This window comes from Prosopis cineraria, unplaced genomic scaffold, assembly GCF_029017545.1.
Source record: "Prosopis cineraria cultivar Desert tree isolate PC_DT_omini unplaced genomic scaffold, ASM2901754v1 PC5, whole genome shotgun sequence".
In the NCBI taxonomy this organism is placed as follows: domain Eukaryota; kingdom Viridiplantae; phylum Streptophyta; class Magnoliopsida; order Fabales; family Fabaceae; genus Prosopis; species Prosopis cineraria.
The window spans coordinates 25,554,665-25,580,334 of NW_026555336.1; the positions used below are offsets into that span (position 1 = coordinate 25,554,665).

The following is a 25,670-nucleotide window of genomic DNA, read 5'->3' on the forward strand; positions in this document are numbered from 1 at the left end:
CTATTAATATTTAAAACATAATTTATAAATTGTGGATGAATATTTATAAATAGTAATAATATTTAATATTTTAATAATATTTATTAAATTTTATTTTGGGAATATTTTAAAGTACCCAACACTCCAAAAAAAAATATTTTAGGGTGCCAAGCGTTATTGAAAAAAGAGTTCATGGGTAAATTAATACTAAAAGACATGATCAAAGTCTTACTTGTTATTGTGTGTGGGCCCTACATACATGTCACATCAACAGAAAATGGCAAAGTTAATGATTATCTAACAAAAGGGATTTTTTGCTCCTCGAAAAAATAGTTCAGTGGTAAAATTGCCTCATTTATCAATATAAAGTGCCTAGTGCTCCTCAAAAAAAAAATTTAAGGATAAAAATGCACCTTAACCCTGAAATATAAGTATATGCATTTTGTAATGTCTCCAAATTTTGCTACATACTTTACCACAATAACCAAGTCTATCATGGTATTTAGAAGATAGCCAATCATGTTATTATTTTACTATGATAAAAAGGACTCAACTATAGTTGAAAGGAGCTAACCACAATAGAAAAAGAAAAAGACTTTATTTGAAAGTATACTATGGTTAATAGAATTTAACTTTTATATATATATATATATATATAATTATTTAATAACCCTTGTCATGGTAAAAAGGATTATACTATGATAGAATATATCATTAAACAAGATTAATAAACTCTATCATAATAGAAAGAATTTAACTAATGCATAGAAAACTATTATGATAGAAAAGTTCAAAAATAGGTTCATAATATATAAAATCGTTGAAAATTGAGACCCCAAGTTAATTATATATATATATATATATATATATCATTTTAAGAATCAATCAAGACACTGAATCATCAAATATTAGAGTTTAAAAGCATTCAGAAGCATATGAAACCAATAAGATTTGAAAACAATTTGAAAAAGGGGCCAAAAAGTTATTTTCACACATTCAAACACATCCATCACAACCAACTAAGGATCCATCGCAACAATGACTTAGTGATCTATCATGGCACAGCACACTTGCTTCGTGGCCTATCCTTGTTGTACCATGCATTGTGGCTTTAGATTTGGGATAGTAAGTCTTTTGGGCCACATGGACCCAATTGGAAGGAGGCTAACACAGACCCAATAGGGAGTGTTTTAGGCCACGTTGCAGCCTAATATGTCATTCATGTGATGCATGGCACATCCTACAACGAATGGTCAAAAATTTGATATATTCTAATCATGATAACAACTCGGAAAAAAAGAGAAGGAAAGAGAAAACTCGAGAGAGGAAGAGGCTCTGTTAAGACACAATTGATTCAACCATTGGAGGTGGATTGGAGCTTGTAATCACCAAGGTACCTCCAATCTTGTTTTATCTTCCTCTCTAGTTAAGATTTCACCTTACGTTCTCTTTGATTTTGTGATGGATACAAATTGGGGAACACTTTGGCCGATTGAATATGTGTTAAAGGAGTTATTTCAGGATAAAATGATTAAGGTTTATATGATAAATTAAGAAAGGGTTATAGTTTCTATACAAACCCTAAGTGGGAAAAATAATGATTATTGATAACATAGTTATTTCATGGAGGTATTAGACCCATGGAGGTCTAGTAAGCTGAAGAATGAAAAATGGTTTAGTTGTGAAGAGTTTGGAGGAATGACAAATTTAGAGAATTTTGAATAGTTAGAAATTATAGTAATCGATGATTATTGATGAAGAAATGATGTTATAATTAATTGGACTTTTTGTTATAAATAATTAGATTTTTCTTGTTGTTTTATGAACATTCTATTGTTAGATTCATTTAATTAACTTGTAAATTTTTTCAAGTATAAGTGAAACCAACATGAACTCTTGTAATAAATGAACTTTTGTAAATAATTGCACTTTTCTTATTATTTATGGACTTTTTGTTGTTAATTCTATTTGATTAACTTGTAAATTTTCTCAAGTACACTTTTAAATCCACATAAACTCTTGTGAAACTTGTTATTGTAAACAATTGGACTTGTTATTTATCGATTTTCTATTGTTAATTTTCTCAAGTACAAGTGTAAATTTATATGAATTGTTGTAAGTAAATGAACTTCTGTTTGTAAATAATTGGACTTTTTTTATTATTTATAGATTTTCTATCATTAATTTTATTTGATTGGCTAGTAAATTTTTTCAACTACAAGTGTAAACCCACATAAAATAATTTTATTTGTAAATTTTTATTATTTACAGATATTTTGTTGTTAATTTCCTTTTGAGTAAATATATTATACTCACTAAAGGTATTTCCATCTCTCTACCTTCGAAAATAATTACAATTGAAATCTTTGAATTTACAAAGGAATATTATAAAGAGAGATTATGTTCCTTGGAGAGGCCTTATATGATATTCTCCCATTAATATTTAATATCTTATCGTATTTGTGAAATTTCATCCAAATTCAAATTTTAAAATTCAAATCTCTATATTTTTATAATAAAATAAAATAAATTGACAATGTAAAATGAATTAGTGCTTGGTTTAGTTCATAACATTTTGAATCAAGTTTATGAATTTAAATTTCAAAGATTTAAATCTAGATGAAAATAAACGAAAATTATTTATTTTATTTAAAAGAGATTCATCTAATAATCGTTTTTGTTTCTGGTTATATATAAGGATTTATTAGTTTTTAACATGAAACTAATTATGTATTAAGTAAATTACAATATGCCTTCTGAAAGACCAGTCTTGGTGTCAAGAAACCATCCATTAAATATACAAACTTTGTGATGAAGTCCAGAACCTCTGCAGGTTCACACATTGTCCGTTTTATGAAATTTCACAGGATTGATCTCCTGAAAATTTGGAAGGCTATAGGCAGAAATACAGAGCGGTCAGGAGTATCAAAGAAATCACAATCAATCTGACATCATAATTTTCTAGTTTCTCTGCTTACAGCAAACTGAGTCCTACCAACCAAAAAAAAAAAAAAGATAAAAAAAATGAGTGAACTAGATCTCACTGGCGGGGTGTAAACACAATCTTAAAGCTCATATTTTTACTATACCAAAGCATGATGATTATCTGTACACAACCAGACCATTTCTTCTAAGGTAATATTCTCTTCACATCATGCTCTTGTTGAGTGATTTTAGCTTTGTTGTATACTGATTCGAAAACCTCGGTACATACACTTGAAAACCCCACTATCGCCTGAAACACGTGTGGGAAGCCCATCTGCAAGTTGTTCAGAGTCATTGCCCTAGTCACACTGGTTGACTTCTCATGCTTGTTCTTTTCTTCCTCTGCTTTTCCTTTCAAACTCTCGACCTTTGCCCTTTTCTCCGTGACAGGATCCTTGTTTCGCATCGATTCGGGCATGGAATATGGGCCATATTTGCCCTCTAACAACCGAAGCTGCACCACTTTCTTCTCAAGCTCTTTAAATGCAGAATCTGATTTCTTCTTCTGTTTATGTTCCTCTGATTGTTGAACTACAATGGCATGAATAACTGTTAGTAAGCTCTTGATCCCTTCAGATGCCACCTTATCTGGGATGCGATCCACAGCAAGGTGCCATTCTTCACATAGAGAGAATATCTTGGAGTCCTCAGCAGTTTGGCTCAGCGGGCTACGGCTGAACTGGAAAAGGCTGAGCCTTAGCCAACCTGTGAGGGACTGAATATAATCTCTATGAGCCTTGAAAAGGTTACAAAAGGATTGGTGCCATTGTTGAACTTCAAGCTCAAGCTGGAGAGTTGCTTGCCTATGAATTTCACTTGTTGGTTGCTTTGATGGGATGGTATTGAGGTATTCCAGCTGCTGAACGATGTGCTTTTGTACTTGATGGCACTCATACATGTTTCTCCACATGCACATCAATCTGTCAAAACATGAATGAGACAACATTGAGTTTAATCTTCGTTTTCTACAACATTAATGAATCAGAACCAGACATTGTTTAACCAAAGAAATTGAAGAATGGAGTTGTTAAAGCAATGACTACAAAAGAAAAGGTAACACAAACTTTGCCCATGATAAGTTCTCCCATTTAGGGGACCATAACTTCTAATTGATTGATACAAACCCACCAAAGAGAGAATTTTGAAGAAGAATCTTCAGTTGGAAAGAAGAAGAAACATGGGAACTGAAACTATTGACACCCATTTCATCATACATGGGTACTAAAAACCGGACCAGTTATTGAACCAGTCAAGGGACTAGCTCAAGGGTCAATGATCAAAATTGTAATTGAATCATAATCAAACCAGTCATAAATAGAGTATTTTATTAAACCAGTTGAGACACTAGTTTAACGGTTCAACTGGGAATATTGACCTGGATTTCCATATAATACTGTCACAGTTAATGTGGTCAGCATTGTCTCAATCCAAAAAGTCAAAAGCAACGTTCATTTTCTCAACTGATGCAAAGTTTAAAATCACCCAGTATCACCAATTACTCCTAAACTGATGCAACCCCTGCTGCCTTAAACATCAATTGCTAATACAATTGCTAATACATAGTGAAATTTGTTATCTAGTTTTATTTTAAAAAAAAAAAAAAGCTAATAGCACTACTGTAAATACTCATTGTTCACTTCCTCTCAACCTAAACAAGATACAAGAATTTGAGTTCAATAACTTACCCTTTTCCTTTGAAGAGTAAACTAATAATGTTGTAGGGCTTGATTGGGAGTTTGAAAGGTGTTAGGTGGAGTCACTGATGAAGGTCACAGTGAGGATGATGGAGATAGCATACTGCATTAAATTTTTCAAGTGCTTTTGTATTGAAGATATTATTGTACGTTTTAGGTTTCAGTCTCAATTTTTGGAATGATGTAACATTAATTATCTGAGCCTGAGGTGATAATTTAATTTTACCCAAAAAAAAAAAAGATAATCTGTGTGATTCACAATCTTATTTCCTCTTAATAGAATATCATGAAATTGAAGGGTTAAATTTCCAATATTACCTTGGAATGTTAACCCTTAACTCAATTCCTAATATTTAACTCAATACAAGTCAGTCCCTCAAGTTTTAGGCCATTTAATACGTTGATATCTACACTTTGTTATATGGTTACAACTCAAATTTTGAAGGACTAGATGATCCCAACCTAGGAACGAGGTAAAATGGGAATGGCCCCAAAGATGCAATACACAGAAAGATAAGAGAATCAGCTTATTTTGGGATCTCAAGTTCTAGTATATACAATCGCATTAAATAAATATGCTAAGGCCATTCCCAAAATACCCATAACACCGCCGTTGATAATAATAGTCCCACATAACAGAGGTTCATATTAGTCTTGGTGAGAGATGATAATATCCCAGGTTTCTCATATACCAAATGATGGAATCGAGAGAGAGAGAGAGAGAGAGAGAGAGAGAAGACTTACGCTTTGACAAGCTCAAGAAGTTGTGGGTACAGCTCTGTCTCTCTTAACTTGATAATCTCAGCTGATGTACTCTCAATGGCCCGAGAGGCAACCATCATCTGCGACTCCAATTTCTCCACTTCTTTCTTTGTCTTCTCTGTCTTCACATAGTCTGCCTTCTTGATCTCCAACCTCCTTAGCACCGATACCTTCTTCTCATGCTCCATCTTTATGGTCTCAGCATTCTAAAACCATCCAAACAGAAGTACAATACATAACTCTAAGTATATACACTACAGACCATTCATTCACCAGTATCATAGAAGTTTTATATAAAACACCTTCAGGACGAATCAAGCATGACCCACATCAAATTTATGCCCAGAAAAGAGAAATCATTTGCTTTCACTCTTTTTTCCCTTTTCTTTTTGTCTTATAATAATATTCTAAAGAAGCTGCAAAAAAGAAAGCTTATACCTTGACCTCTTGGTACAATCTCTTTTCCCATGCATATAGCCTCTCCACTGCAGAACAGTGACTACCATTTCCAACATCTTTAGCCACAAAATTACCAACCGACATTTCATGACTATACTTTCCAAATCCATTCGCTTTTGTATTCGAATTCGAACCCCATGCCCACAACGATGGACTCAAACCCCACCCATAGTTGTAAACTTTACCTGCAAACACGCAAATTCGAACCTTTCTTAACATTTAAATCAAATTCCAATAATTTATGTGTTCATGTGCATTAGTGTCAATGGAAAACAGAACTGCATTGTGAAGCAAATCTTGGTAATTCCTGAAGCTTACTTTCTTTACTTTGATTAGAAAAACCAGAGGTTGGAACTTCTAAGAGTAATGAGACTTGGCCACCAGCTTCAGCAGCTTTGAGGAAGTAATCGTCAAGTTCTTTTATAATCTCAACGAGATCTTTGGTGTTCCTTGACACTACCATCGCAAGGTCGCTGCTCGGTGCTTCCTTGGAGAACCCACTCACCATAGACGGCGGCACCGTCGTCACGCTTGTCGCCCCCGTCGTCATCGCGACAATTTCCGACCCCGTGGTCGTCGTGGCTTCCCATTCCTCGGTCAATGACCTCGACGAGGCCAGAGGTGGTGGCACGAATGGGTCCCAGAAATCCCAAGTGGAAGACGACACCGGAGGAGGCGGCGGTGGGGGAGGAGGTGGTGGCGGTAGAGCAGGGGAGGCCGTCATTGACGTCCACGTGTCTGAACTCGGACTCATCGGGGGTAACGGAGTCGGCATCGGCCCCGGAGTTCGCTGCGGCGGCAACGGCCGGATCGGCTCCGGCTCCGGCGGAAGATGGTGTTGGAGATGGAGGTTGTGGTGGTGATGTTGGTGGTGAACGGCCGTCTCTGCATTGGCGAACTGAAGCAGAGCAGATCCTGTAGTACGAAGAGAGCGTATATACATAACATGCGAAGCAGAAAAAGCATGCCTTGCTTGAACAAACTGCTTCATATATCGCTTCCTCGCCTTACAACGCGACACCGTCTCTTCTCTCTCGATACTGGAATGGCAGCAACCCATTCTGCGTCGACCTCTCTTTCCTTAGATCAACCGATTTTGCAGAACAGAACCAAGCAGTCTAGGAAGAAGAAGAATAACAAAACTCGTTTCTTTTTGTTTGCCTTGCTAACAAGCCAAAGCGATGGCTTATTTGGTTCATTCTGCAAATGTGGGGTAATGTAATGCCTCGAGTTCTGGTAAGCAAAGTTACTTTCTTTTGGGTCTAAAAGAAAGCTTCACCTAAAGTTGGGTATTCGACTTTGTTTGAGATATTTTGAAGGTGAAACAGAGACTGGTTATAGTTGAATCTGCAGAAATGAAAACGCAGAAAGAGGAGGCAGTTTAAGGATGGTATAGCAGAAGAGAGGAAAGAGAAGAAGAGGAACGAAGAAAGCAGTGGTACTGTTTTTGTTTGTGACAGGAACCAATACAGACAAGCAGCTTTGGGAAGCGAGCCTGCAATTGCATTTGCGGCAGCAATAGCCTCTAATTTTATCTTATACATTAAAAAGTTGGTTCACGAAAATGCCCCCACGTTAAAGCTGTTTTTGTTTCTGGGTTAATTATATTTTAAGTAAATTTTAGTCAGTTACTTATAGTCCCAATGACCTTTTAAAACTCAAAGTAAATGCCTAACTTTATCCTCCCTTATAATATAAATCAAAAAAATTTATATTTTATGTTATATTATTTTTTGTATAATTACCCATTGCTTGTGAGTTCAGTTGAATACGGCCACGTTGCAAGCTTTACAAAACGTTGAGAATTTAAATTTAAAATCATTAATTAAATTAATACAACCCTTATCAAATGAGTTATGTGGTTGTTGATATTTTATATTATATTATAATATATCTCAAATCAAGTAAATTTGAGGCAAATTTTATTGTGCGAATAATATTTTATTATATTAATTCTATTTTTAAATTTGTGTGTTGAAGGTTAAAAAGAATTATATTTTGAAATGGACTGGGTATATATTTTTTATAACAATTAAGTATATTTTTTTAATTGAGAACTCCTGTTATGATTTATTCAAGAAAAGAGTTACATTAAAAGACCTACAAATTTTAAAAATGTGTTAAGATATACCCTTGTTTTCTGTATTTTGAGCATGCCCATCCAAATATAAATGTTGTTTGGATATTTATTATTGCTCATTTGAAAGTTCACTTGAGATCTAATGGCAGTCTATTTACTAAAATACTTTTCTCATCCTATTTATAAAGTAAAGAAGATTAATTTTAATTTTATTCATAAAATACTTAATTATTTTTTATGTTCATTGTTACTTTTATACTTTTATTAAATACTAAAAAAAATTATTAAGAATGCTTCTTTCGTTCATATTAGGGGCTATAGGTGAAAATTTATTAAATTTTAATATAGAGAATAGAGTTTAAAGTTTTTCTTAATTTTAGATATACATGTTAGAAATAACATATAACTAGGATTGGAAGAGTATAATGTTGGATAACTTTAACTCTTGAAATGTGAGTTAGAGTTGATTTCAATTAATTCTCATATTATTCAAATAATTTTAAGTTTATCAAACTTACTTCTTAAAATAAAATTATCTAAACATAAACTTTTAACAAATAAAATGTATTATAATTAAATATAATTTTGACATACGAACTTTTATCAAAATGAAACCCAAACACAATTTTGCATTGTTATTTTGAAATTTAATACAAATATTTTAAAATTTGATTAAAACAAAACATTTTAGTATAATTATTAAATATTAGAATCATAATGTCTTCAAAATCTCATTGTTAGATTATTTAATAATATTTTTTGAAATTTCAAAATATCTATTTTTAAGATAACCCACACATAAATTCTCATTTTTTCTTTTTCTATATATTACAATTGGAAACCTCAACTTTATTAAGAGAAAATCATATATTCAATTTTTTAAAATTGATATTTTTTCTATTATAAGGCCCCGGTAAAATCGTACAAAGAGACTATAATCTAATCATATCTAAAACTATAAGGTTTGTATAGTCTATTAGGGGAACATGAAAAATTATAACATTAAAAGTATCACATGTAGATCGGTGGGTTAAAAGATCTGTACATCTATTTACTTACCTTTAGACATGATCAAATGTGACAATCCAATCTCTTATAATGAGTTATTTGATTTTCTTGATAATGCTAAATAAATGATGACTTCTAAAGTACGTGTTGCTAATAAGTGACAGCACTTTCATCGAATCAATATGGACATTGACTTTGGGTAATTTCATATTCCAGTAGAGGTTGAGTCCTTTGAAGAATCCCCTTGAGTTTAGCTGATATGCTAGGTTGATATTCGAGGTATTTGAAAAATCTTTTAATCCAGTTCTACTTGTCATCTCTGATAATGCTTCCACAAGTTGTAGCTATTGATGTTAACTGAGTCGTGAATGTCAAGTCTAACCCATCCGTGTTTAGGTGGGTGCCATTTAACATCACTAGTCGTATCTCTTTTGTTCAACCAGAAGGTTTTGGATAAAAACTTCAAATCATTTTTTATTTGTTGGATGTTGGAGAAGGCAATATTGTTATCCATGATATCTTCTTCCGAATATAACTTCTTACATTTATTTTTCTAAATATTCCAGCAAGCTTGTGCAAAAAGTCTCTGTCAGAGCATTTTTCTTGTTTTTAAGCTACTTGTTTCAGCCTTTGCATTCCAGATTATCCAATCCTGCACATCGAGAAAAAAGGTGTCAATTTAGTAGAATTAATTAATTTTTTTCAAACCTCTTTAACTTCTTCACAGTCACGTAAAATATAGATTGAAGAGTCATGGAAGTTACAGGATAGTTACATTGCTGAAAAGTATTCCCAATTGTACGCACGAGGCTGAATTTGAGACGATTCAAAGCAATCTTCTAGAAAAAATATTTTATTTTTTCATATGTAGGCCAAAATTAATAATTTTACTTGCACAGCCACTTAAAAAAGGTGGGCAGGATAAGTAGAATTATATGTCAAATTCTTGTACTAATTTGCTTTCATATATATTATAAAACACTTTTTACCAATTCATATTTATCAAGAAAAATTATTTATATTTCTCTGTATTTTGAAAATGTTGTTTTCTTGTTAAATTTAGGCATCCTTAGTTACAATTAACCATTTTAAAATTTAATATCAATTATTAATTATTAGAAACATTTTAGGTAAAATAATATTAAATACTCTATATAATTCATAAAATAACTTATGCTAACTGATTCAAAAAATATAAATACCGTATAAAGGTGATTACCAAATACGCACACACCCCCCTCATAAAACGCATTCACATGGACGAAATGCGAAATGCGAAATGCGAAATGCGAAGTGCGAAGTGACTTGCCAAGATGGCATTTGTATTTATTTAATTTAATGTGGCCGTTGCTTTTAAAAAGTCAGCACAGTCAATGAGTGATAAGAAGGGTTATTCTTTGAAAAAAATTATGAGATTCGTTTTTAATTGTATGAAATAGCAATTTGAACCTAAGGTTCTGAAATTTTAAACTTTTTTGGTGTGTTATTTTTCTTAGCTTTTAAGAATAATATCTTACTATTAATAAAAATTAATTTTAACTGTTAATTAATAAAAAATGACCTCAAAATTACAGAAAAAAACTAAAAAAATTATTTTAATCTATTTTTGAAACTTTTTGAATCATTGTTTGTAACTTTTGGATCTTATTTTTGTAATTTTTCTTGGTACTCTTCTATCATTTTATGGTTAACTAACTCACAAAGTTAATTTTTATTAATAATAAGGGTTATATTATATCATTCTTAAAAATTAAAAAAGATCATTGCACAAAAAATAAATTTAGAACCTTAGTTGCTTATCGACGTATAGTTTAAAAAAATAATTATCATTTAAGCTTTTTAAATTTAAACAATAAAATTATGTACAATTCATTCATGATTTAACAAACATGTATTTTAACCAAAAAGTACATAGCTCAATTAATAATGAATTATGCTAACTTAATTGGTGGTTTTGAGTTCTAGTCTTATATTACAAGTGTAATTTTGTAGGAAAAAAATGTACTTTAATTATTATTTTTTGGGGCCAATAGTTTACTCATTCAGTTCAATATTATGATACATTTTTAAATATTATTTTTAAAAATATAAATATTTTGAATCTTTTAAAATATAATTAATAATTTTTTTAAAAAATTATTCTGACAAAAGTTGTAATTAAAAATTTTTTAATTAAAATATCCTATTAAATAAATATAAATATAAAAAATTATGTAATTTTAAAAATAATTAATTAAATTATTCAAAAATATGATTCCGTTAAAAGTATATTTAATAATGAATGTGGAACTTCCAATTTTCTTTAGCAAAAAAAAAAAAAAAGAATGTGTCATGTCGCATGTGAGTCTCACTTCGTGCCAAGAATAAAGCAGGACATATCCAACCAGGGACTGCCAGATCAGATGCAGTACGGATCATTATCAGTATGGCCAACTGAGGGGCAATTTTGTAATTTCGAGTACGGCGTCCATCTCACAGTTCTGCCACCAAAGTTGTCAAACTTGCTAATTTAAGTAAAGCATTAATGATTGATATCAATTTGTACTCGTTTAAAAATATAAAATATTTTTTAAAAAATTAAATGTTTAAAAATATTAAAATATTTATTTTAAAGTATAATTATTGTTTATTTTTTTAAATAATTGTATTAATGAATAATTTTATATTTATTATAGAGTGTTTAATAGGGATAAATATAAAAAGATAAGATTAGTTTAAAATAGATAACTACTTTATTTGGGTGAGATTCAGTTAAAAATATCTTATATTTTTAAACTGAGGAATTAAAAGTTTATTAAAAGTATAGTATTAAATAATTAACATTAAAATATAAAATATAAATAATTGAAAATAAATTTACCTATCTTATTATATTGTCATATTCAATACACAAATTTTAAAATATGACAATTTATTTTTTATATTTTTTTGTTTTTTATTAATATTAATTTTTATTTTTTGAGTTTTATTTTTCTTTGAACGAGTCCTATCGCTCAACTCAATAAAAAATTAAAATTTTTTTATAAGTTTAACTTAGTTTATATTTAATTCAAGTTTATAAGTAAATTAACACAATTTTGTATGTCAAAAGTATAAAAATAATAAATTTAGATAATTAACTCATGAGTTTAATTAAATTTTTATCTAGTACAAATTTATAAGTAAATTAATATAATTTTATAAATTATAAATATAAAAATAATAAATTTATAGAGTCAACTCAAAAAGTTTAACAATAATGCTCCCAATTTGCTCTTAACTAGGGCAGGATTATTTTATTGTTTCCTTTTTTGGGAATTTAGGATTGGAAATGGGAACACGGGAAATATCATGTCAGTTACATGTAAACTAATTATTAATTACTAAATAAATAGGATAACTATAAATTTTCTCCCAAAAAAAGGATAACTATAATTTTTTTATTAAATTTAATCATGAATAATATAGGATGACTTGTAAATTTTCCCCAACTATATGCTACAAATTTTAATTAAAAAAATTCACCAGTACTCTTACAATATTCATAAGTCACCCTTATAAATTTACAACTTATTTTATTATTTTTTCAATTCTCTAAGAAAGCAATTAATAAAAGTCAAATTCAAAAGTTTTATTCATAATTAATTTCTTGGCCTGAGATCTATCAGTAATTTTTCCTTGGGAATAAAACTCATGACTGATCATTCATGTCTAATTTTTTGTGGATGAGTTGCATCATGTATGACTTACAATAGTCATAATTTATTAAAAAAGGGTTAATGAGCATTTTAGGTCCTAAAATATTGTACGAAAAATGTTCTAAACTCTAAATTCTTAAAATGTGAAAAATAAACCCTAAACTTTTAAATTCATAGCAAATTAAACCTCATCCTTAACTTACCATTAATACCATTACTATTCATCAAGTGGGGCCCAGTCAAAATGCTAATGTGACAGTCCCTTGCTAATGTGTCATTTTTAATGAGCACCACAGACCCTAAACTATTGCATGAGTAGCATCCTGGACTTTGAACTTTGAAATTCAAAGCAAATTACTCCCACCATTTATGTTAGAACACTGACTATTATGTAGACCAAATTAGCCTTAACGCAATTTGTTGTGGTGAATACATTATTGGTCGTGACAAATGACCTATAATTTTGTGAAATTATATTTTTTGTCCCCTTTTTTGTAATATTTTTCAAACGATTGGCATCTAATACTTTCATATACTCTATAACTCTTATTTAGTCTTATTTTAAATAATGTTTATTTATTTAATAGTAAAAACTTAGAATTTCATTTGAAAAGAAGTTTAAGTATCAGGGAATTTTGCAAATGATGGACATGAAAGCCAACGACTTCATCAATAGATTTCAAACCCAAATTAACTAATTAATTAAAATCTTAAACTTCTTTTCAAATGAGATCCCAAGTTTTCACCATTAAATAAATAAATATTATTCAAAATAAGAGTAATTTAGAGTTATAAAGTGTATAGAAGTATGAGATACCAATTGTTTGAAAAATATTGCAAAAAAGGTGGGAAAAAGTCATTCATCGCAGCCAACAAAACATTCATTGTGGTGAACCATGCTAAAGCTAATTTAGTTTACATAATAGTCAGTGTTCTACATATAAACAATAGAAGTAATTTGCTCTGAATTTAAAGTTTAGAGTTCAAGATGCTACTCATGCAATAGTTTAGGGTCTGTGGTGCTCATTAAAAATGACACATCAACAAGGGAATGCCACATCAGCATTTTGAATAGGTCTTACTTGATGAAGAGTAATGAGTTTAATGGTGATTAACAATATGATTTAATTTGCTATGAATTTAAAAGTTCAGGATCCATTTTTTACATTTTTAAGAGTTTAGGGTCTAGAGCACTTTTCACATAATACTTAAAGGGCCAAAATACTCATCATTCCTAAAAAAAATTCTCTTAAATTAGGGATAAAAGTAGAACAATACTCTCAGAATATGTAAATGCCAATTAGATACTATGAAATGTGTAACATCCCAAATTTTAATCATCGGATTACTATAGAATTAATCAAGTTTGATTATAGTAATTGAGTGTTTTGATGTGGTGTATAGCCAGAGAGGTCTAATAATGATATTTAGTTGTGTTTTTAGCCTTAGTTTTGAGGTTTGAAGTGAAGACGGGCCACCTGGACATAAAAGAAGGTGAAAAATGTGAAGGAATGTCTTTGTGCCATATGCCACGGTGTGCAACACATCTACTGCGATGCATAGATGACCACTAAAATAGAATTGCAGAACTTAAGTCATGAAATAAGGCATAACACAGAGGGAAGAGAAAGAGGAAACGAAGAGGACAGCCTATGCTCTGCTAGGGTTTATATTTGGAAGGTGTTTGGAGCATTTTAGAGCTAGTAATCACCTAAGGTAAGTATCCTATACTCCATTCCTCCTTATTTTTTTCAGTTTAATGAGGATAGAGTTAGGGTTTGGGTTGGAATGATGATCTTCGATGTATATAAGTTATGAGTCAAACCCATTGAATCAAATAGAGTTTATTGAAGTATTTAAACCTAGAAATAATGAGTTTTGATATCTATAGTTGGTGAACTCCATAAATATCTAAAAATGGTATTAATGAGGGTTGTTAGAAGAGTTGTAATGTCATTAATGGAGGTTTAATGGCTCATTAATAATATTGAAAGCTAAATCTAGTTAATAAACCTAGTAGGTAGGCCCAAACGTGAACAATGTGGGCATTGAATAATCTAGAAGTGGAAAATGAGAGTTAAAAATGTGAATTTGACATTGTCAATAAGTTGAGAATTTGACTAAATGTAGATTGAAAAATTTGTCACCATTTTGGCTTAGAAAATCAAGCTTGGAAGCTAAAATATTAAAGGATAGACCCTTGACCTCTCAAAAGTTTAAGGTAATCGAAAGAACCCTATCTTGAGTAGTTGTTTATAATTGTAATGTGAATTATGTGGTTAGCATGTGAAATTGTGATTTTTAAATATGTATAACATGCTATGATTTTTGAATATGTGAAATTATGTAATTGCTTTGATTTGAACTAAAGATCAATTAGTGAAATGAATTTTAAAGTTGCATTGTGATATTGAAATGAGTAGTTGGTGTTAGTTATGATAATGTTGAATATGTTAGGGTTGAAAATGATAGGTATATGTGATAAATGTGAGAATAATGATTGATACATACTTGGGTTAGGCATCATACATTGTGAAAGTGAGTGGGCATCATATATTGCATGATTAGTTAGCGGGAGTTCACTTAGGGAGAGAAGTAGTTAAAATTCATATGGTATTTTTGGTTGCCTTTTGATGCATGAGGGTATAGCCTTATTCTATATTTTGTTGAGAAATTGTCCTATAGTTTGTTGAGAGATTAGAACCTAGCTATCTTTACTAGTTTGTTGAGAAAATTAGCTTAAGGTATACGACACCTTAAAGATTTAAGAGTGGGGGAAGCTGTGGTTCGAGGTTGAGTCATGTGATCTTTGGTCGGATCACACCTTACAATTGGTAAACTTGGATAGTCCAGTCATACGAATAGAGCCCTTTTCAGTGTTATAGCCTATAGTTTTAGTATGAGGAAATAAAGAAGGTATAAGGATGATTTAATCATGCATGTATGAGTTTATCTGACGTGTCACATGAATGAGTTATGGCAAGTGTGTTAATATGTTGGGTTATAGTCACATGTCTGAGTGTCTTGTGACAAAGTACCTTGTGTTAAGATGAAAATGAGTTAACTAAGAAATGATAAGTTGTGAATTATGTGTTAATGCATGTTTTAAAAAAATCTATTTTTACACCTATGTGTTTATTTCAATTGATATACAACTGTATAGAATAGGTTTACTTTGGTTACTGAGTGACTAGACTCACTCTTCTTTTTTAATTTTTTATAGGCTCTAGTTTTGGTACAGAGAGGGAAAAAGCTTCGAAGGCATAGGAATCTGTGTATTCTTATTGTATGTCTCTATGTTTTACTTATTAATTTTGTGTAATAGATTGCATATTGCCAATTTAGAATGCATTTTCTTTACATTTACAATGATTAAATTTGAGATGTTACAATTCTCCCCTCCTTTTAAGAATTTCATCCCTAAAATTCATTAAATCTAGTAAAATCAACAGAATTATACCTTACTAGAACAAGTAAGGATATTGTTGCTTCATCTTCCTCTCAGTTTCTCATGTAGCACCATCGGGAGTCATCCCTTTCTAAATAACCTTCAAAAGATGAATTGTCTTGTTTCTCAACTATTTCTCCTTAACTTCGACAATTTTCTTTGGCTTAGCCTGATATGTCATATTCTCTTGTAACTCCACATCCTTGGGCTTAATCACATGCGATAGTTTAAGTTAGTACTTCTTCAGTCAAGACATATGGAACATGTCATGTACACCCGATAAATGAAGAGGTAAGGCAATTTAGTATGCCAAAGGCTCAATTCTCTCAAGAATTTCAAATGGCCCAATAAACCTAGGAGTTAATTTATTAGCATGAATAGACCTCCCAATTCCAGTCATGGGCGTGACCTTTAAAAACATGTGGTCATTTACCATAAACTCTAGTGGTTTTCTCCTCTTATCTGCATAACTCTTTTGTTGACTCTGTGCAGTCAATAACTTTTGATGGATTGTCTTAATCTTCTCAGTAGTTTGATCTACTAAGTCTAGACCCATTATGCTTCTCTTACTCAACTCGGTCCAATAGAGAGGCAATTTACACTTCTTGCCATATGAAGCCTTATATGGAGCTATTTGAATGCTCGCATGAAAACTATTATTGTAAGAAAATTCTACTAAAGGTGAGTGCTTATCCCAACTTCCACTCTACTCGATGGCATAAACTCACAACATGTCTTTTAGAGTTTGGATGGTTCTTAAATTTGACCATCAGTCTGAGGGTGATAGGCCATACTGAACTTTAGCTTCATACCTATGGCCTCATGTAGTGCTTTCCAAAAGTTTGATGTAAACCTTGAATTGTGATATGATACAATCTCTTTTGGGACTCCGTGTAATCTCACAATCTCATGTAGGTAGACTTCTACAAATTTTTCTAGAGTGTAGTCTGCTCTAACAATTAAGAAATGAGCAAATTTGGTCAATTTTTCTACAATTACCCAAATGGTGTCTTGATTGGACAATGTATGTGGCAATCCTATAATGAAGTCCATTGAGACACAATTCCATTTTTGCATAGGAATCTTTAATGGTTGTAATAACTCTAGGAGTTTCTGGTGTTCAATTTTCACATTTTAATAATTCAGACATAGGGAGACATACTCCGTCACATCTCTTTTCATACTAGGCCACCACCATCAATTCTTCATGTCTTAATACATTTTGGTAGCTCTTGGTATTGAAAATTGTGTCCTAGGGCCAATCATTATACTATACATATTGTTATTTAATAAATTTTTCTTTTGTTATCATAACAATTGCATATTCAATATGATAACTGTATCCCTGGATAAACTATAGTGATTGTCCTAAATGTTCCTAAATGCTCAATTCTCATTTCTTATTCTATTATACCACTTCGAGCCTCGAACTAAATTCAAAAGGATCACATACACCTGATTAACACCACTAACCACATATAACACATCAATTGCTCATTTTAGCCTCTCAATGTCACATTACACAATTATGGACTTATATGAGAAATACACATACAACACATATTCACATGTATACAATTAGACTTTTTTCACTTTCAACCCTCCAACACTTACATATGAGGCTTCGCCTCACCATATGGTCGCGTATCACAACATACTCGACTCTTTTAAATGGAGCTTCCCCTCACCATTTGTGTCAAGTTCTTATATATTTACACAATTCACAATCAATTCATAATTAATACATAATCATCACATCAATTCACATATAAATAAGTAGAACAAGTTACAAAACAACATAAACTTGCTTATTTCACATTTAGGCCTACCCATGTACCCTTCATTAGGGCACCCTCGGCATAATGCAACATCATATATATATACAAGTAAGTTTACACAACACAATTCACTTTCTCACCTGTGCTCATGCATTATGCCTCGAATTGTCTTTCTACCTTTCAATCCTATTAATATAACACCTAAACAATATAAAATATCATCTCAACACCTATACCATAATCAATTTACTAATCACTAATTTACCCCTGATTAGCAACTAGTTCCTGGGATTGAAATTTAAAATATTACAATTCTCCCCTCCTTTAAATGAATTTTATCGCCAAAATTCAAACACAAGTACAAACCCACCTTATGGGAACAAATAAGGGTATTGCTTCCTCATACTCTCCTCCATCTCTCATGTTGCATCACTAAGAGCCATCCTTCACTAAAACACCTTAACTAACTCGATAGTCTTGTTTCACAATTGCTTTTCTTTGACATCCACTATCCATTCTAGTTTAGCATAATAAGTGCGATTCTCCTGAAGCTCTACTTCTTCTGGGCTTAATCACATGTGATGGATTTAATTGATACTTCTTCTATTGTGACACATGAAACATGTCATGTATTCTGGATAAAGGCAAAGGTAAAGTGATTCTATATGCTACAGGTCCTACTTTACTCAAAATCTGGTATGGTCTTATATAACGAGGTGTTAGTTTCTTGGCCTTATAGACTTATCAATACCTGTGAATAGCGAAACTTTGAGAAATATATGAGCTCCTATTTAAAAATTTAATGGTTAATGTTGCTTATCAGCATAACTCTTCTAATGGTTTTAGGCAGTAAGCAGTTTTTGCCGAATAACTATAATCTTTTGTGGTCTGATCCAAAATATCAAGACTAATTACACTTATTTTGCTTAATTCAATCCAACACAAAGGTGATATGCACTTTCTCCTATACAATACTTTATACAGTGCCATCTGAATATTCGAGTGAAAGATATTGTTATAGGTGAACTCAGCCAAAGGTAAATGGCTGTCCTAGTTGCCTTTCTATTCAAGGGCACACAATTGTAGCATATCCTTTAAAGTCTTCATTGTGCGCTCAGTCTGCCCATTAGTCTGTGGATGGTAAGAGGTACTAAACCTCAACTCGGTACCCATTGCCTTCTATAGTGCACCCTAAAACCTTGAAATAAACCAGGGATCTTAATTTGACATTATGTCCTTAGGTATACATGCATTTTTACCACTCCTTTCACATATACTTTTGTGTACTTTTTTACATTGTAAGTGGCTTTAATTGGTAAGAAATGCATTGACTTCATCAATCGATCCACAATAACCCACATAGAATCATATTCAGCTTGAGTTCTTGGTAGACCAGACACAAAATCCATTAAAATACTATCCCACTTCCACCAGGGAATTTCTAGAGGTTGTAACATACTAATCAATCTCTGATGCTTGATCTTTACTTTTTGACACATAAGACACCAGCTCACAAACTTGATAACATCTCGCTTCATACCTTGCCACCACCATTGCTTCTTCTTATCATGGTATATCTTAGTCATATCCGGATGCATCGTGTATCTGTTCCGGTGGTCTTCTTTCAACAATTTCCTTTTGATCTCCCCATCTACAAGTATACAGATTTAGTCCTTATATAGGATAAACCCATCATCACTAAACTAAAATAAGGTAGCATAACCTTCTTTTATGTCCTCTTGTACACTTAATAAAAACTTGTCTTGCAACTAAGCTTCTCGTATTTCTTTCCAAAACTCATTAGAAATTGTGGTTGAATGAATTGCATTTAGAGTATAATTTGATACATCAAGCTGTACTTCTAACAAAGACAACAACAATTAGCATTCTTGAACCATTAATCTAGCCATATGTAATGACTTCTGACTGATCGTACTAGTCATGACATTAGCTTTCCCTGAATGGTGCTTAAACTCAAAGTTGTAATCTTTTAGGAACTCCACCCATCACCTCTACCTCATATTAAGGTCTTTTTAATCCACAAGATATTTCAAACTCTTATTATCACTACGCAGATTAAACTTTACACCATAAAGATAATGTCACCAAAACTTAAGAGCAAACACTATAGTTGCTAACTTCAGGTCATGTGTCAAATAGCTCTCCTTATGAGGCCGCAACTATCTGGACACAAAAGCCACAAATCAGTCTTCTTGTATCAACACACAACCCAAACCTTTCAAAGAAGCATATATATATATAAACCTCATAAGGCAATTGTGGATCAAGAATTATTAACATTGGTATAGAGGTTAACTTTTCCTTAAGCTTCACAAAAGTGGTTTCACATTGATCATCCCAAATGAAAGGCTGGTCCTTCCTCGTTAATCGAGTCAAAGGAATAGCAATCTATGAAAATCCTTAAATGAATCTTCAGTAATAGCCTGCCAAGCCTAGAAAACTCCATTCCTTAGTTATTGAACTCAAGCATTTCGATTGTAATACCGTATCTACTTTGTGAGGATCCACTAAAATACCCTCAACTAACACCACATGTCCAAGAAATCTTACCTCTCATAGCCAGAATTCACGTTTGCCTAACTTAGCATACAAGCGGTTATCTCTTAGAATCCTTAACATGGTCTTAAAATGCCTCGTGTCTTCTTCCTCATCCTTAAAGTATATTAGTATGTTATCAAGGAACACAACAACAAACTAATTTAGGAAGGGACAAAATAAATGGGTCATATAGTCCATGAAAATTACAGTGCATTTGTAACTTGAATGGCATCACTAAAAACTCAAAGTGACCATATCAAGTACAAAATGCTGTCTTGGCACATCTTCAGCATTCACCCTCAACTGATGATACCTAGATTAAAAATTGATCTTAGAAAACATTGAGGCTCCCACTAACTGATCTAGCAAATCATCTATCTTTAGGAGTAGGTACTTATTCTTTACTGCCACCTTATTTAGTTGCCTGTAGTCGATACACAATTGTAGGCTACCATCCTTATTTTTCACAAATAGGATGGGAAAATCCTATGGTGACACACTAGGACGTATAAAGCCCTTTTCTAGTAACTCTTTGAGTTGTTTCTTAAGTTCTACCAATTTAAAAAGAGCCATTCTATAGGGTGTTTTTGACATAGGCTTAGTACCAGGTGCCAAATCAATAGAGAATTCTACTTCTTATTCTAATGTCAACCTGATACTTCATTTGCAAATACTTCTGGAAACTCACTCATAACTTGAATCTCACCAACTCTACCACTGCTATTACCTTCAATTGTAAAGAAAACTACATAGGCCTAATAGCCTTCAAAACCAACCTTTCAACTTGTACCACTAATAACAATCTTGGTTGATTGGAAATTATTGTGAAAATCATAGTAGGCATCACATAAACTGGTAGTAACACCATCTTTCTGGTGCAATCTAATGTAGCTTTGTTCCCTACCAACCAGTCCATCCCAATAATCACATCTAATCCTTGTATAGGAATCATGATTAAATCTATCACTGAAGTTCTACCTTCAAAACACAACTCAACCTTCTTACATACGTTACTGGTTTTATCTAGTAATCTAGAGGGTGTAGATGCCTTAACAACATAAGGTAACTCATGCATAGTCAAATTTAGCTTTTCTATACAATCATTCGACACAAACAAATGAGTAGCTCTCAAGTTAAATAGAGCCTCAACTCTTTGCTTATAGATAGAAATTATACTTGTGATCAGAGGTATTGTTTGAGCCTCCTCGTAAGAAATAGTGTATACTCATCCTGGTATTACTAGCTACTATTAGGCCCCAATTTTAAGCACAATGAGGTCACCTTGTGATAGATGTGGTAGGTTCATTTTGGTTGCTGCTCGGCTTGCTACAAGTGTAGAAAGTTAGGCCATTTAATCCATGACTGCCCTAATTTGCATGAGAGCTCAGACTGGAGGAATGTAATTCTTGGTAGAGTGTATATAGTATCTCAAGAGGAGGCCAGGAAGTCATTAAATCTAATAACTAGTATGATCTGTGGCCTTAATTTAAAAGATTTGTTTGTTTGTGGTGTGATGCATTCTTTTATTTCTATTGAGCGCTTAGATAGAATGGGTATGCCTATTGACCAGTTGCCCCATTATATAGAAGTTTCCTCTACTTCTGGTTTGGTTGATTGATCCAACGTGGTGTGTAGGAATAAGATGAATTTTAATAGGCAATCGACATGGGTGAATGTGATCAAATTGCCTATGCAAGGGATTGATTTAATCATCAGTATGGTTAGCTGATACCTTATGGTGCTATCTTAGATTGTGTGGCTAGGACTATAACTTTAGCAGAAGTGCCAGAGGTGATCAACGAATACCCTAGTCATTCTTGTTTTCTTTCTTATTTGCAAGCTGAAAGGTTGATTGAGCAGGGTTGTGAGCCTTACATAATAGTGCTCGCTACCTAAGGGTCTGAGGTAGGTAAAGTGGATGAAATTGAGGTTGTTAGGGAGTTTTTGAAGGTGTTTTCAGAGGATGTATTATGATTACCTCTAGAGTGTGAGGTTGAATTCTCAATTGACCTGGTACCAGGGACATAGCCAATTTCAAAGGCTCCTTATAGAATAGTTCCTTCAGAGTTAGTTGAGTTAAAGAAGCAACTTGAGGAGCTATTAGACAAGGGATTCATTAGACCCAGTGTTTCTCCTTGGAGATCCCCTATCTTATTTGTGAAGAAGGATGGTAGTTTGAGATTGTGTATCGATTATAAGCAGTTGAATAAGGTTACTGTGAAGAACAAGTACCCACTGTCTTGCATTGATGATTTCTTGGATCAGTTGGTTAGTGCTATGATTTTCTCTAAGATTGATTTACGTTCAGGGTACCATTAGCTGAGGGTTAATGAGAAGGATATGGTGAAGATGGCTTTTAGGACTCGATATGGCCATTATGAGTTCTTGGTTATGCCATTCGGGTTGACTAATATGCCTGTGATTTTCATGGACTATATGAACTACATCTTTCGGCCTTTCTTGGATTAGTTTGTTGTGGTTTTTATTGATGATATATTGATATACTCTAAAGATGAGGAGCAGCATGCCAGATACTTGAGGATTATCCTAAGGTTTCTGTAAGATCATAAGCTATATGCTAAGCTTAGTAAATGTGAGTTTCTGATGAGAGAGGTTAGATTCTTAGGACATATCATGTCGGCAAATAGTATTGTAGTTGCTTCGTATAAGGTTGAAGCAGTCTTGCAATGGGAGAGATCAAAAATTGATTACAGAGATCTATAGTTTCCTAGGGTTAGCAGGTTACTACTAGTATTTTATTAAAGGTTTCTCTCAAATTTCTATGCCTTTGACTAGGCTCACAAGGAAGGATAGGCTGTTTATCTGGGATGTTAGGTGCGAGACAGCTTTTCCTGAGTTAAAAGAAAGGTTAACGATAGCTCCAGTGTTGGGGATTTCGGATCCTTAAAAGCCTTATGATGTGTATACTAATGCCTCTCATAAGGGTCTTTGTTGTATTCTAATGCAAGATAAGAGGGCAATGGCATATGCATCTTGACAACTTAGGCTACATGAGGAGAATTATCTAACACATGATCTCAAGTTGGCTATAGTGGTCTTCACGTTGAAGATCTAGCATCATTATCTTTATGGAACAAAGTTCAGGGTCTTGAGTGATCATAAAAGTCTTAAGTACTTGGTGGATCAAAAAGAGCTAAACATGAGGTAGAGATGTTGGATGGAGTTTCGCAAGGATTATAATTTTGAATTTAAGTATCATCCAGGGAAAGCAAATGTGGTAATAGATGCTCTTAGCCACAAGACCTTACATGTGGCCTGTTTGATAGTTTGGGAGCATAAATTGATGGAGTCTTTGGTTGAGACTTCTCTAGGTATGACTGAGTTCTCCTTTAATGGCCTTAAGATTATGGTTAATTCTAATGAATTTTGGAAAGAGATACAAGATGCTCAGCTTCAAGATCCAGTTTTGTTAAAAATAAGTCAAGACATCGAGAATGGTGAGATAATGGACTATTGGTTTAGTGATGATGTGTATGTGTTTTTCAAGGATAAGGTGTGTTTTCCTAATAATGAGTCTATTTAGAAGCAACTGTTGGATGAGGCGCATAGTAGTAGCTATACCCTTCATCCCGGTCCTACTAAGATGTATCATGACATACAACATTATTGGTGGTGGCTAGGCATGAAAAAGGATATCATAGAGTATGTTGGTAAGTGTTTTACCTATCAGAAGGTCAAGATAGAGCACCAGAAGCCATCGGGGTTATTACAGTCTCTAGAGATTCCCAAATGAAAATGGGACAGTATTTCAATGGATTTTGTATCTGGTCTACCAAGAACCCAGGCTAATTTTAACTCTATTTAGGTGATTATAGATCGTTTGACTAGGTCAACACACTTTTTACTAGTTAAGACCACCTATACAGTTAATAAGTATGCCGAGATCTATATCAAGGAGATTGTTTAACTACACGAGGTATCGAGGGATATTATTTCAGATTGTGATCCTTAGTTTACATCGAATTTGTGGCAGGCTATGCAAAGGGCTATGGGCATAGATCTGAAGTTCAGTACGTCCTATCATCCATAAACAGATGGACAAACCAAGCGGACGATCTAGACATTAGAGGATATGTTGAGATCTTGTGCCCTAAAGCTTTAGGGAATCTGGGATAAGCATTTGCCTTTAGTAGAATTTGCTTGCAATAATAGCTATCATGCTAGCATTCAGATGGCTCCATATGAGGCACTATATGGTAGACAGTACAGATCGCCTCTCTATTGGTATGAGTTGAGCGAGAGGACATCGATGGGGCCAAATATGGTATATGAGACCATAAAGAAAATCAAATTGATTCAATAAAAGTTTCTTATAGTGTAGAGTAGATAAAAAATTTATATAGATAATTGTCACAAGGACTTCTCTTTTGAGGCTGGGGATAATGTGTTTCTCAAGGTTTTCCCATTGACGATTGTTGGACGCTCAATTCGGGCTAAGAAGTTGTCTCCTTGATATATGGGTCCTTTTGAGGTTTTGAAGAAAGTTAGGCCGGTGGCTTATCAGTTGGCATTGCCACCTCAATTAACGGGTCTATATAACATGTTTCATGTGTCACAGCTGAAGAAGTACCAGCCAAACTTGTCGCATGTGATAGAACCTGAAAAGGTTGAAATTTAAGAGAATTTAACCTATCGAACTGAACAAGATCGTATTATGGATACTAAGGATAAGTAACTTAGAAATAATACAATCTAGTTGGTAAAAGTGATCTAGAAAGGGATAGCTCTAGGAGATGTAACCTAGGAGACTGAGGATTAAATGAGGAAGGAGTATCCGCAATTAGTTCCCTAGGTATGTTTCTCTCTTTGATTCATGAATTAGCTTGGATTTTGGGGACAAAATCCTTTTTAAAGGAGAAGAGAATGTAACATCCTGAAAATTTTAAGACTCAAATTTAATTTAAAATAAAATATCTATAATTAAATTAAAATTAAGAATAATTTGATAGAGGTCCAAAATTAGAATTTTACTGAGCAAAAGCTTGGTTTTATTTTATTTTTAACTATGAAAAAATTTACCAAAGTTAATCCAGGATTTTGTGCTATAACAAAAAATGTTGGGCCCTTACTTGTAATTTTCCCTAAACTTTTAGTTTAGTTTTTTTACAAGAGCACGCAGAAAAGAATCAAGCAAATAAAAGAAATAAAACACAGGAACAAAATGGAAGACGAGAGTGATGGTGAAGAAGAGGAAGCAAGAGAGGGAAGCTGGAGCTTGAA

General features: G+C 32.7%; 1 protein-coding gene across 1 annotated transcript; it reads right to left on the reverse strand.

The window, feature by feature from the left end:
- Nucleotides 1-2,784: 2,784 nt before the first annotated feature.
- LOC129310685 (protein ALTERED PHOSPHATE STARVATION RESPONSE 1) lies at nt 2,785-7,368 on the reverse strand. The gene is made up of 4 exons (XM_054952601.1): nt 6,198-7,368; nt 5,859-6,064; nt 5,403-5,626; nt 2,785-3,884 (listed from the first exon to the last, which is right to left on the reverse strand). The coding sequence occupies exons 1-4, from the start codon at nt 6,937-6,939 to the stop codon at nt 3,110-3,112; spliced, it is 1,947 nt and encodes a 648-aa protein (XP_054808576.1). The 5' UTR covers nt 6,940-7,368; the 3' UTR covers nt 2,785-3,109.
- Between the last annotated feature and the right edge of the window lie 18,302 nt (nt 7,369-25,670).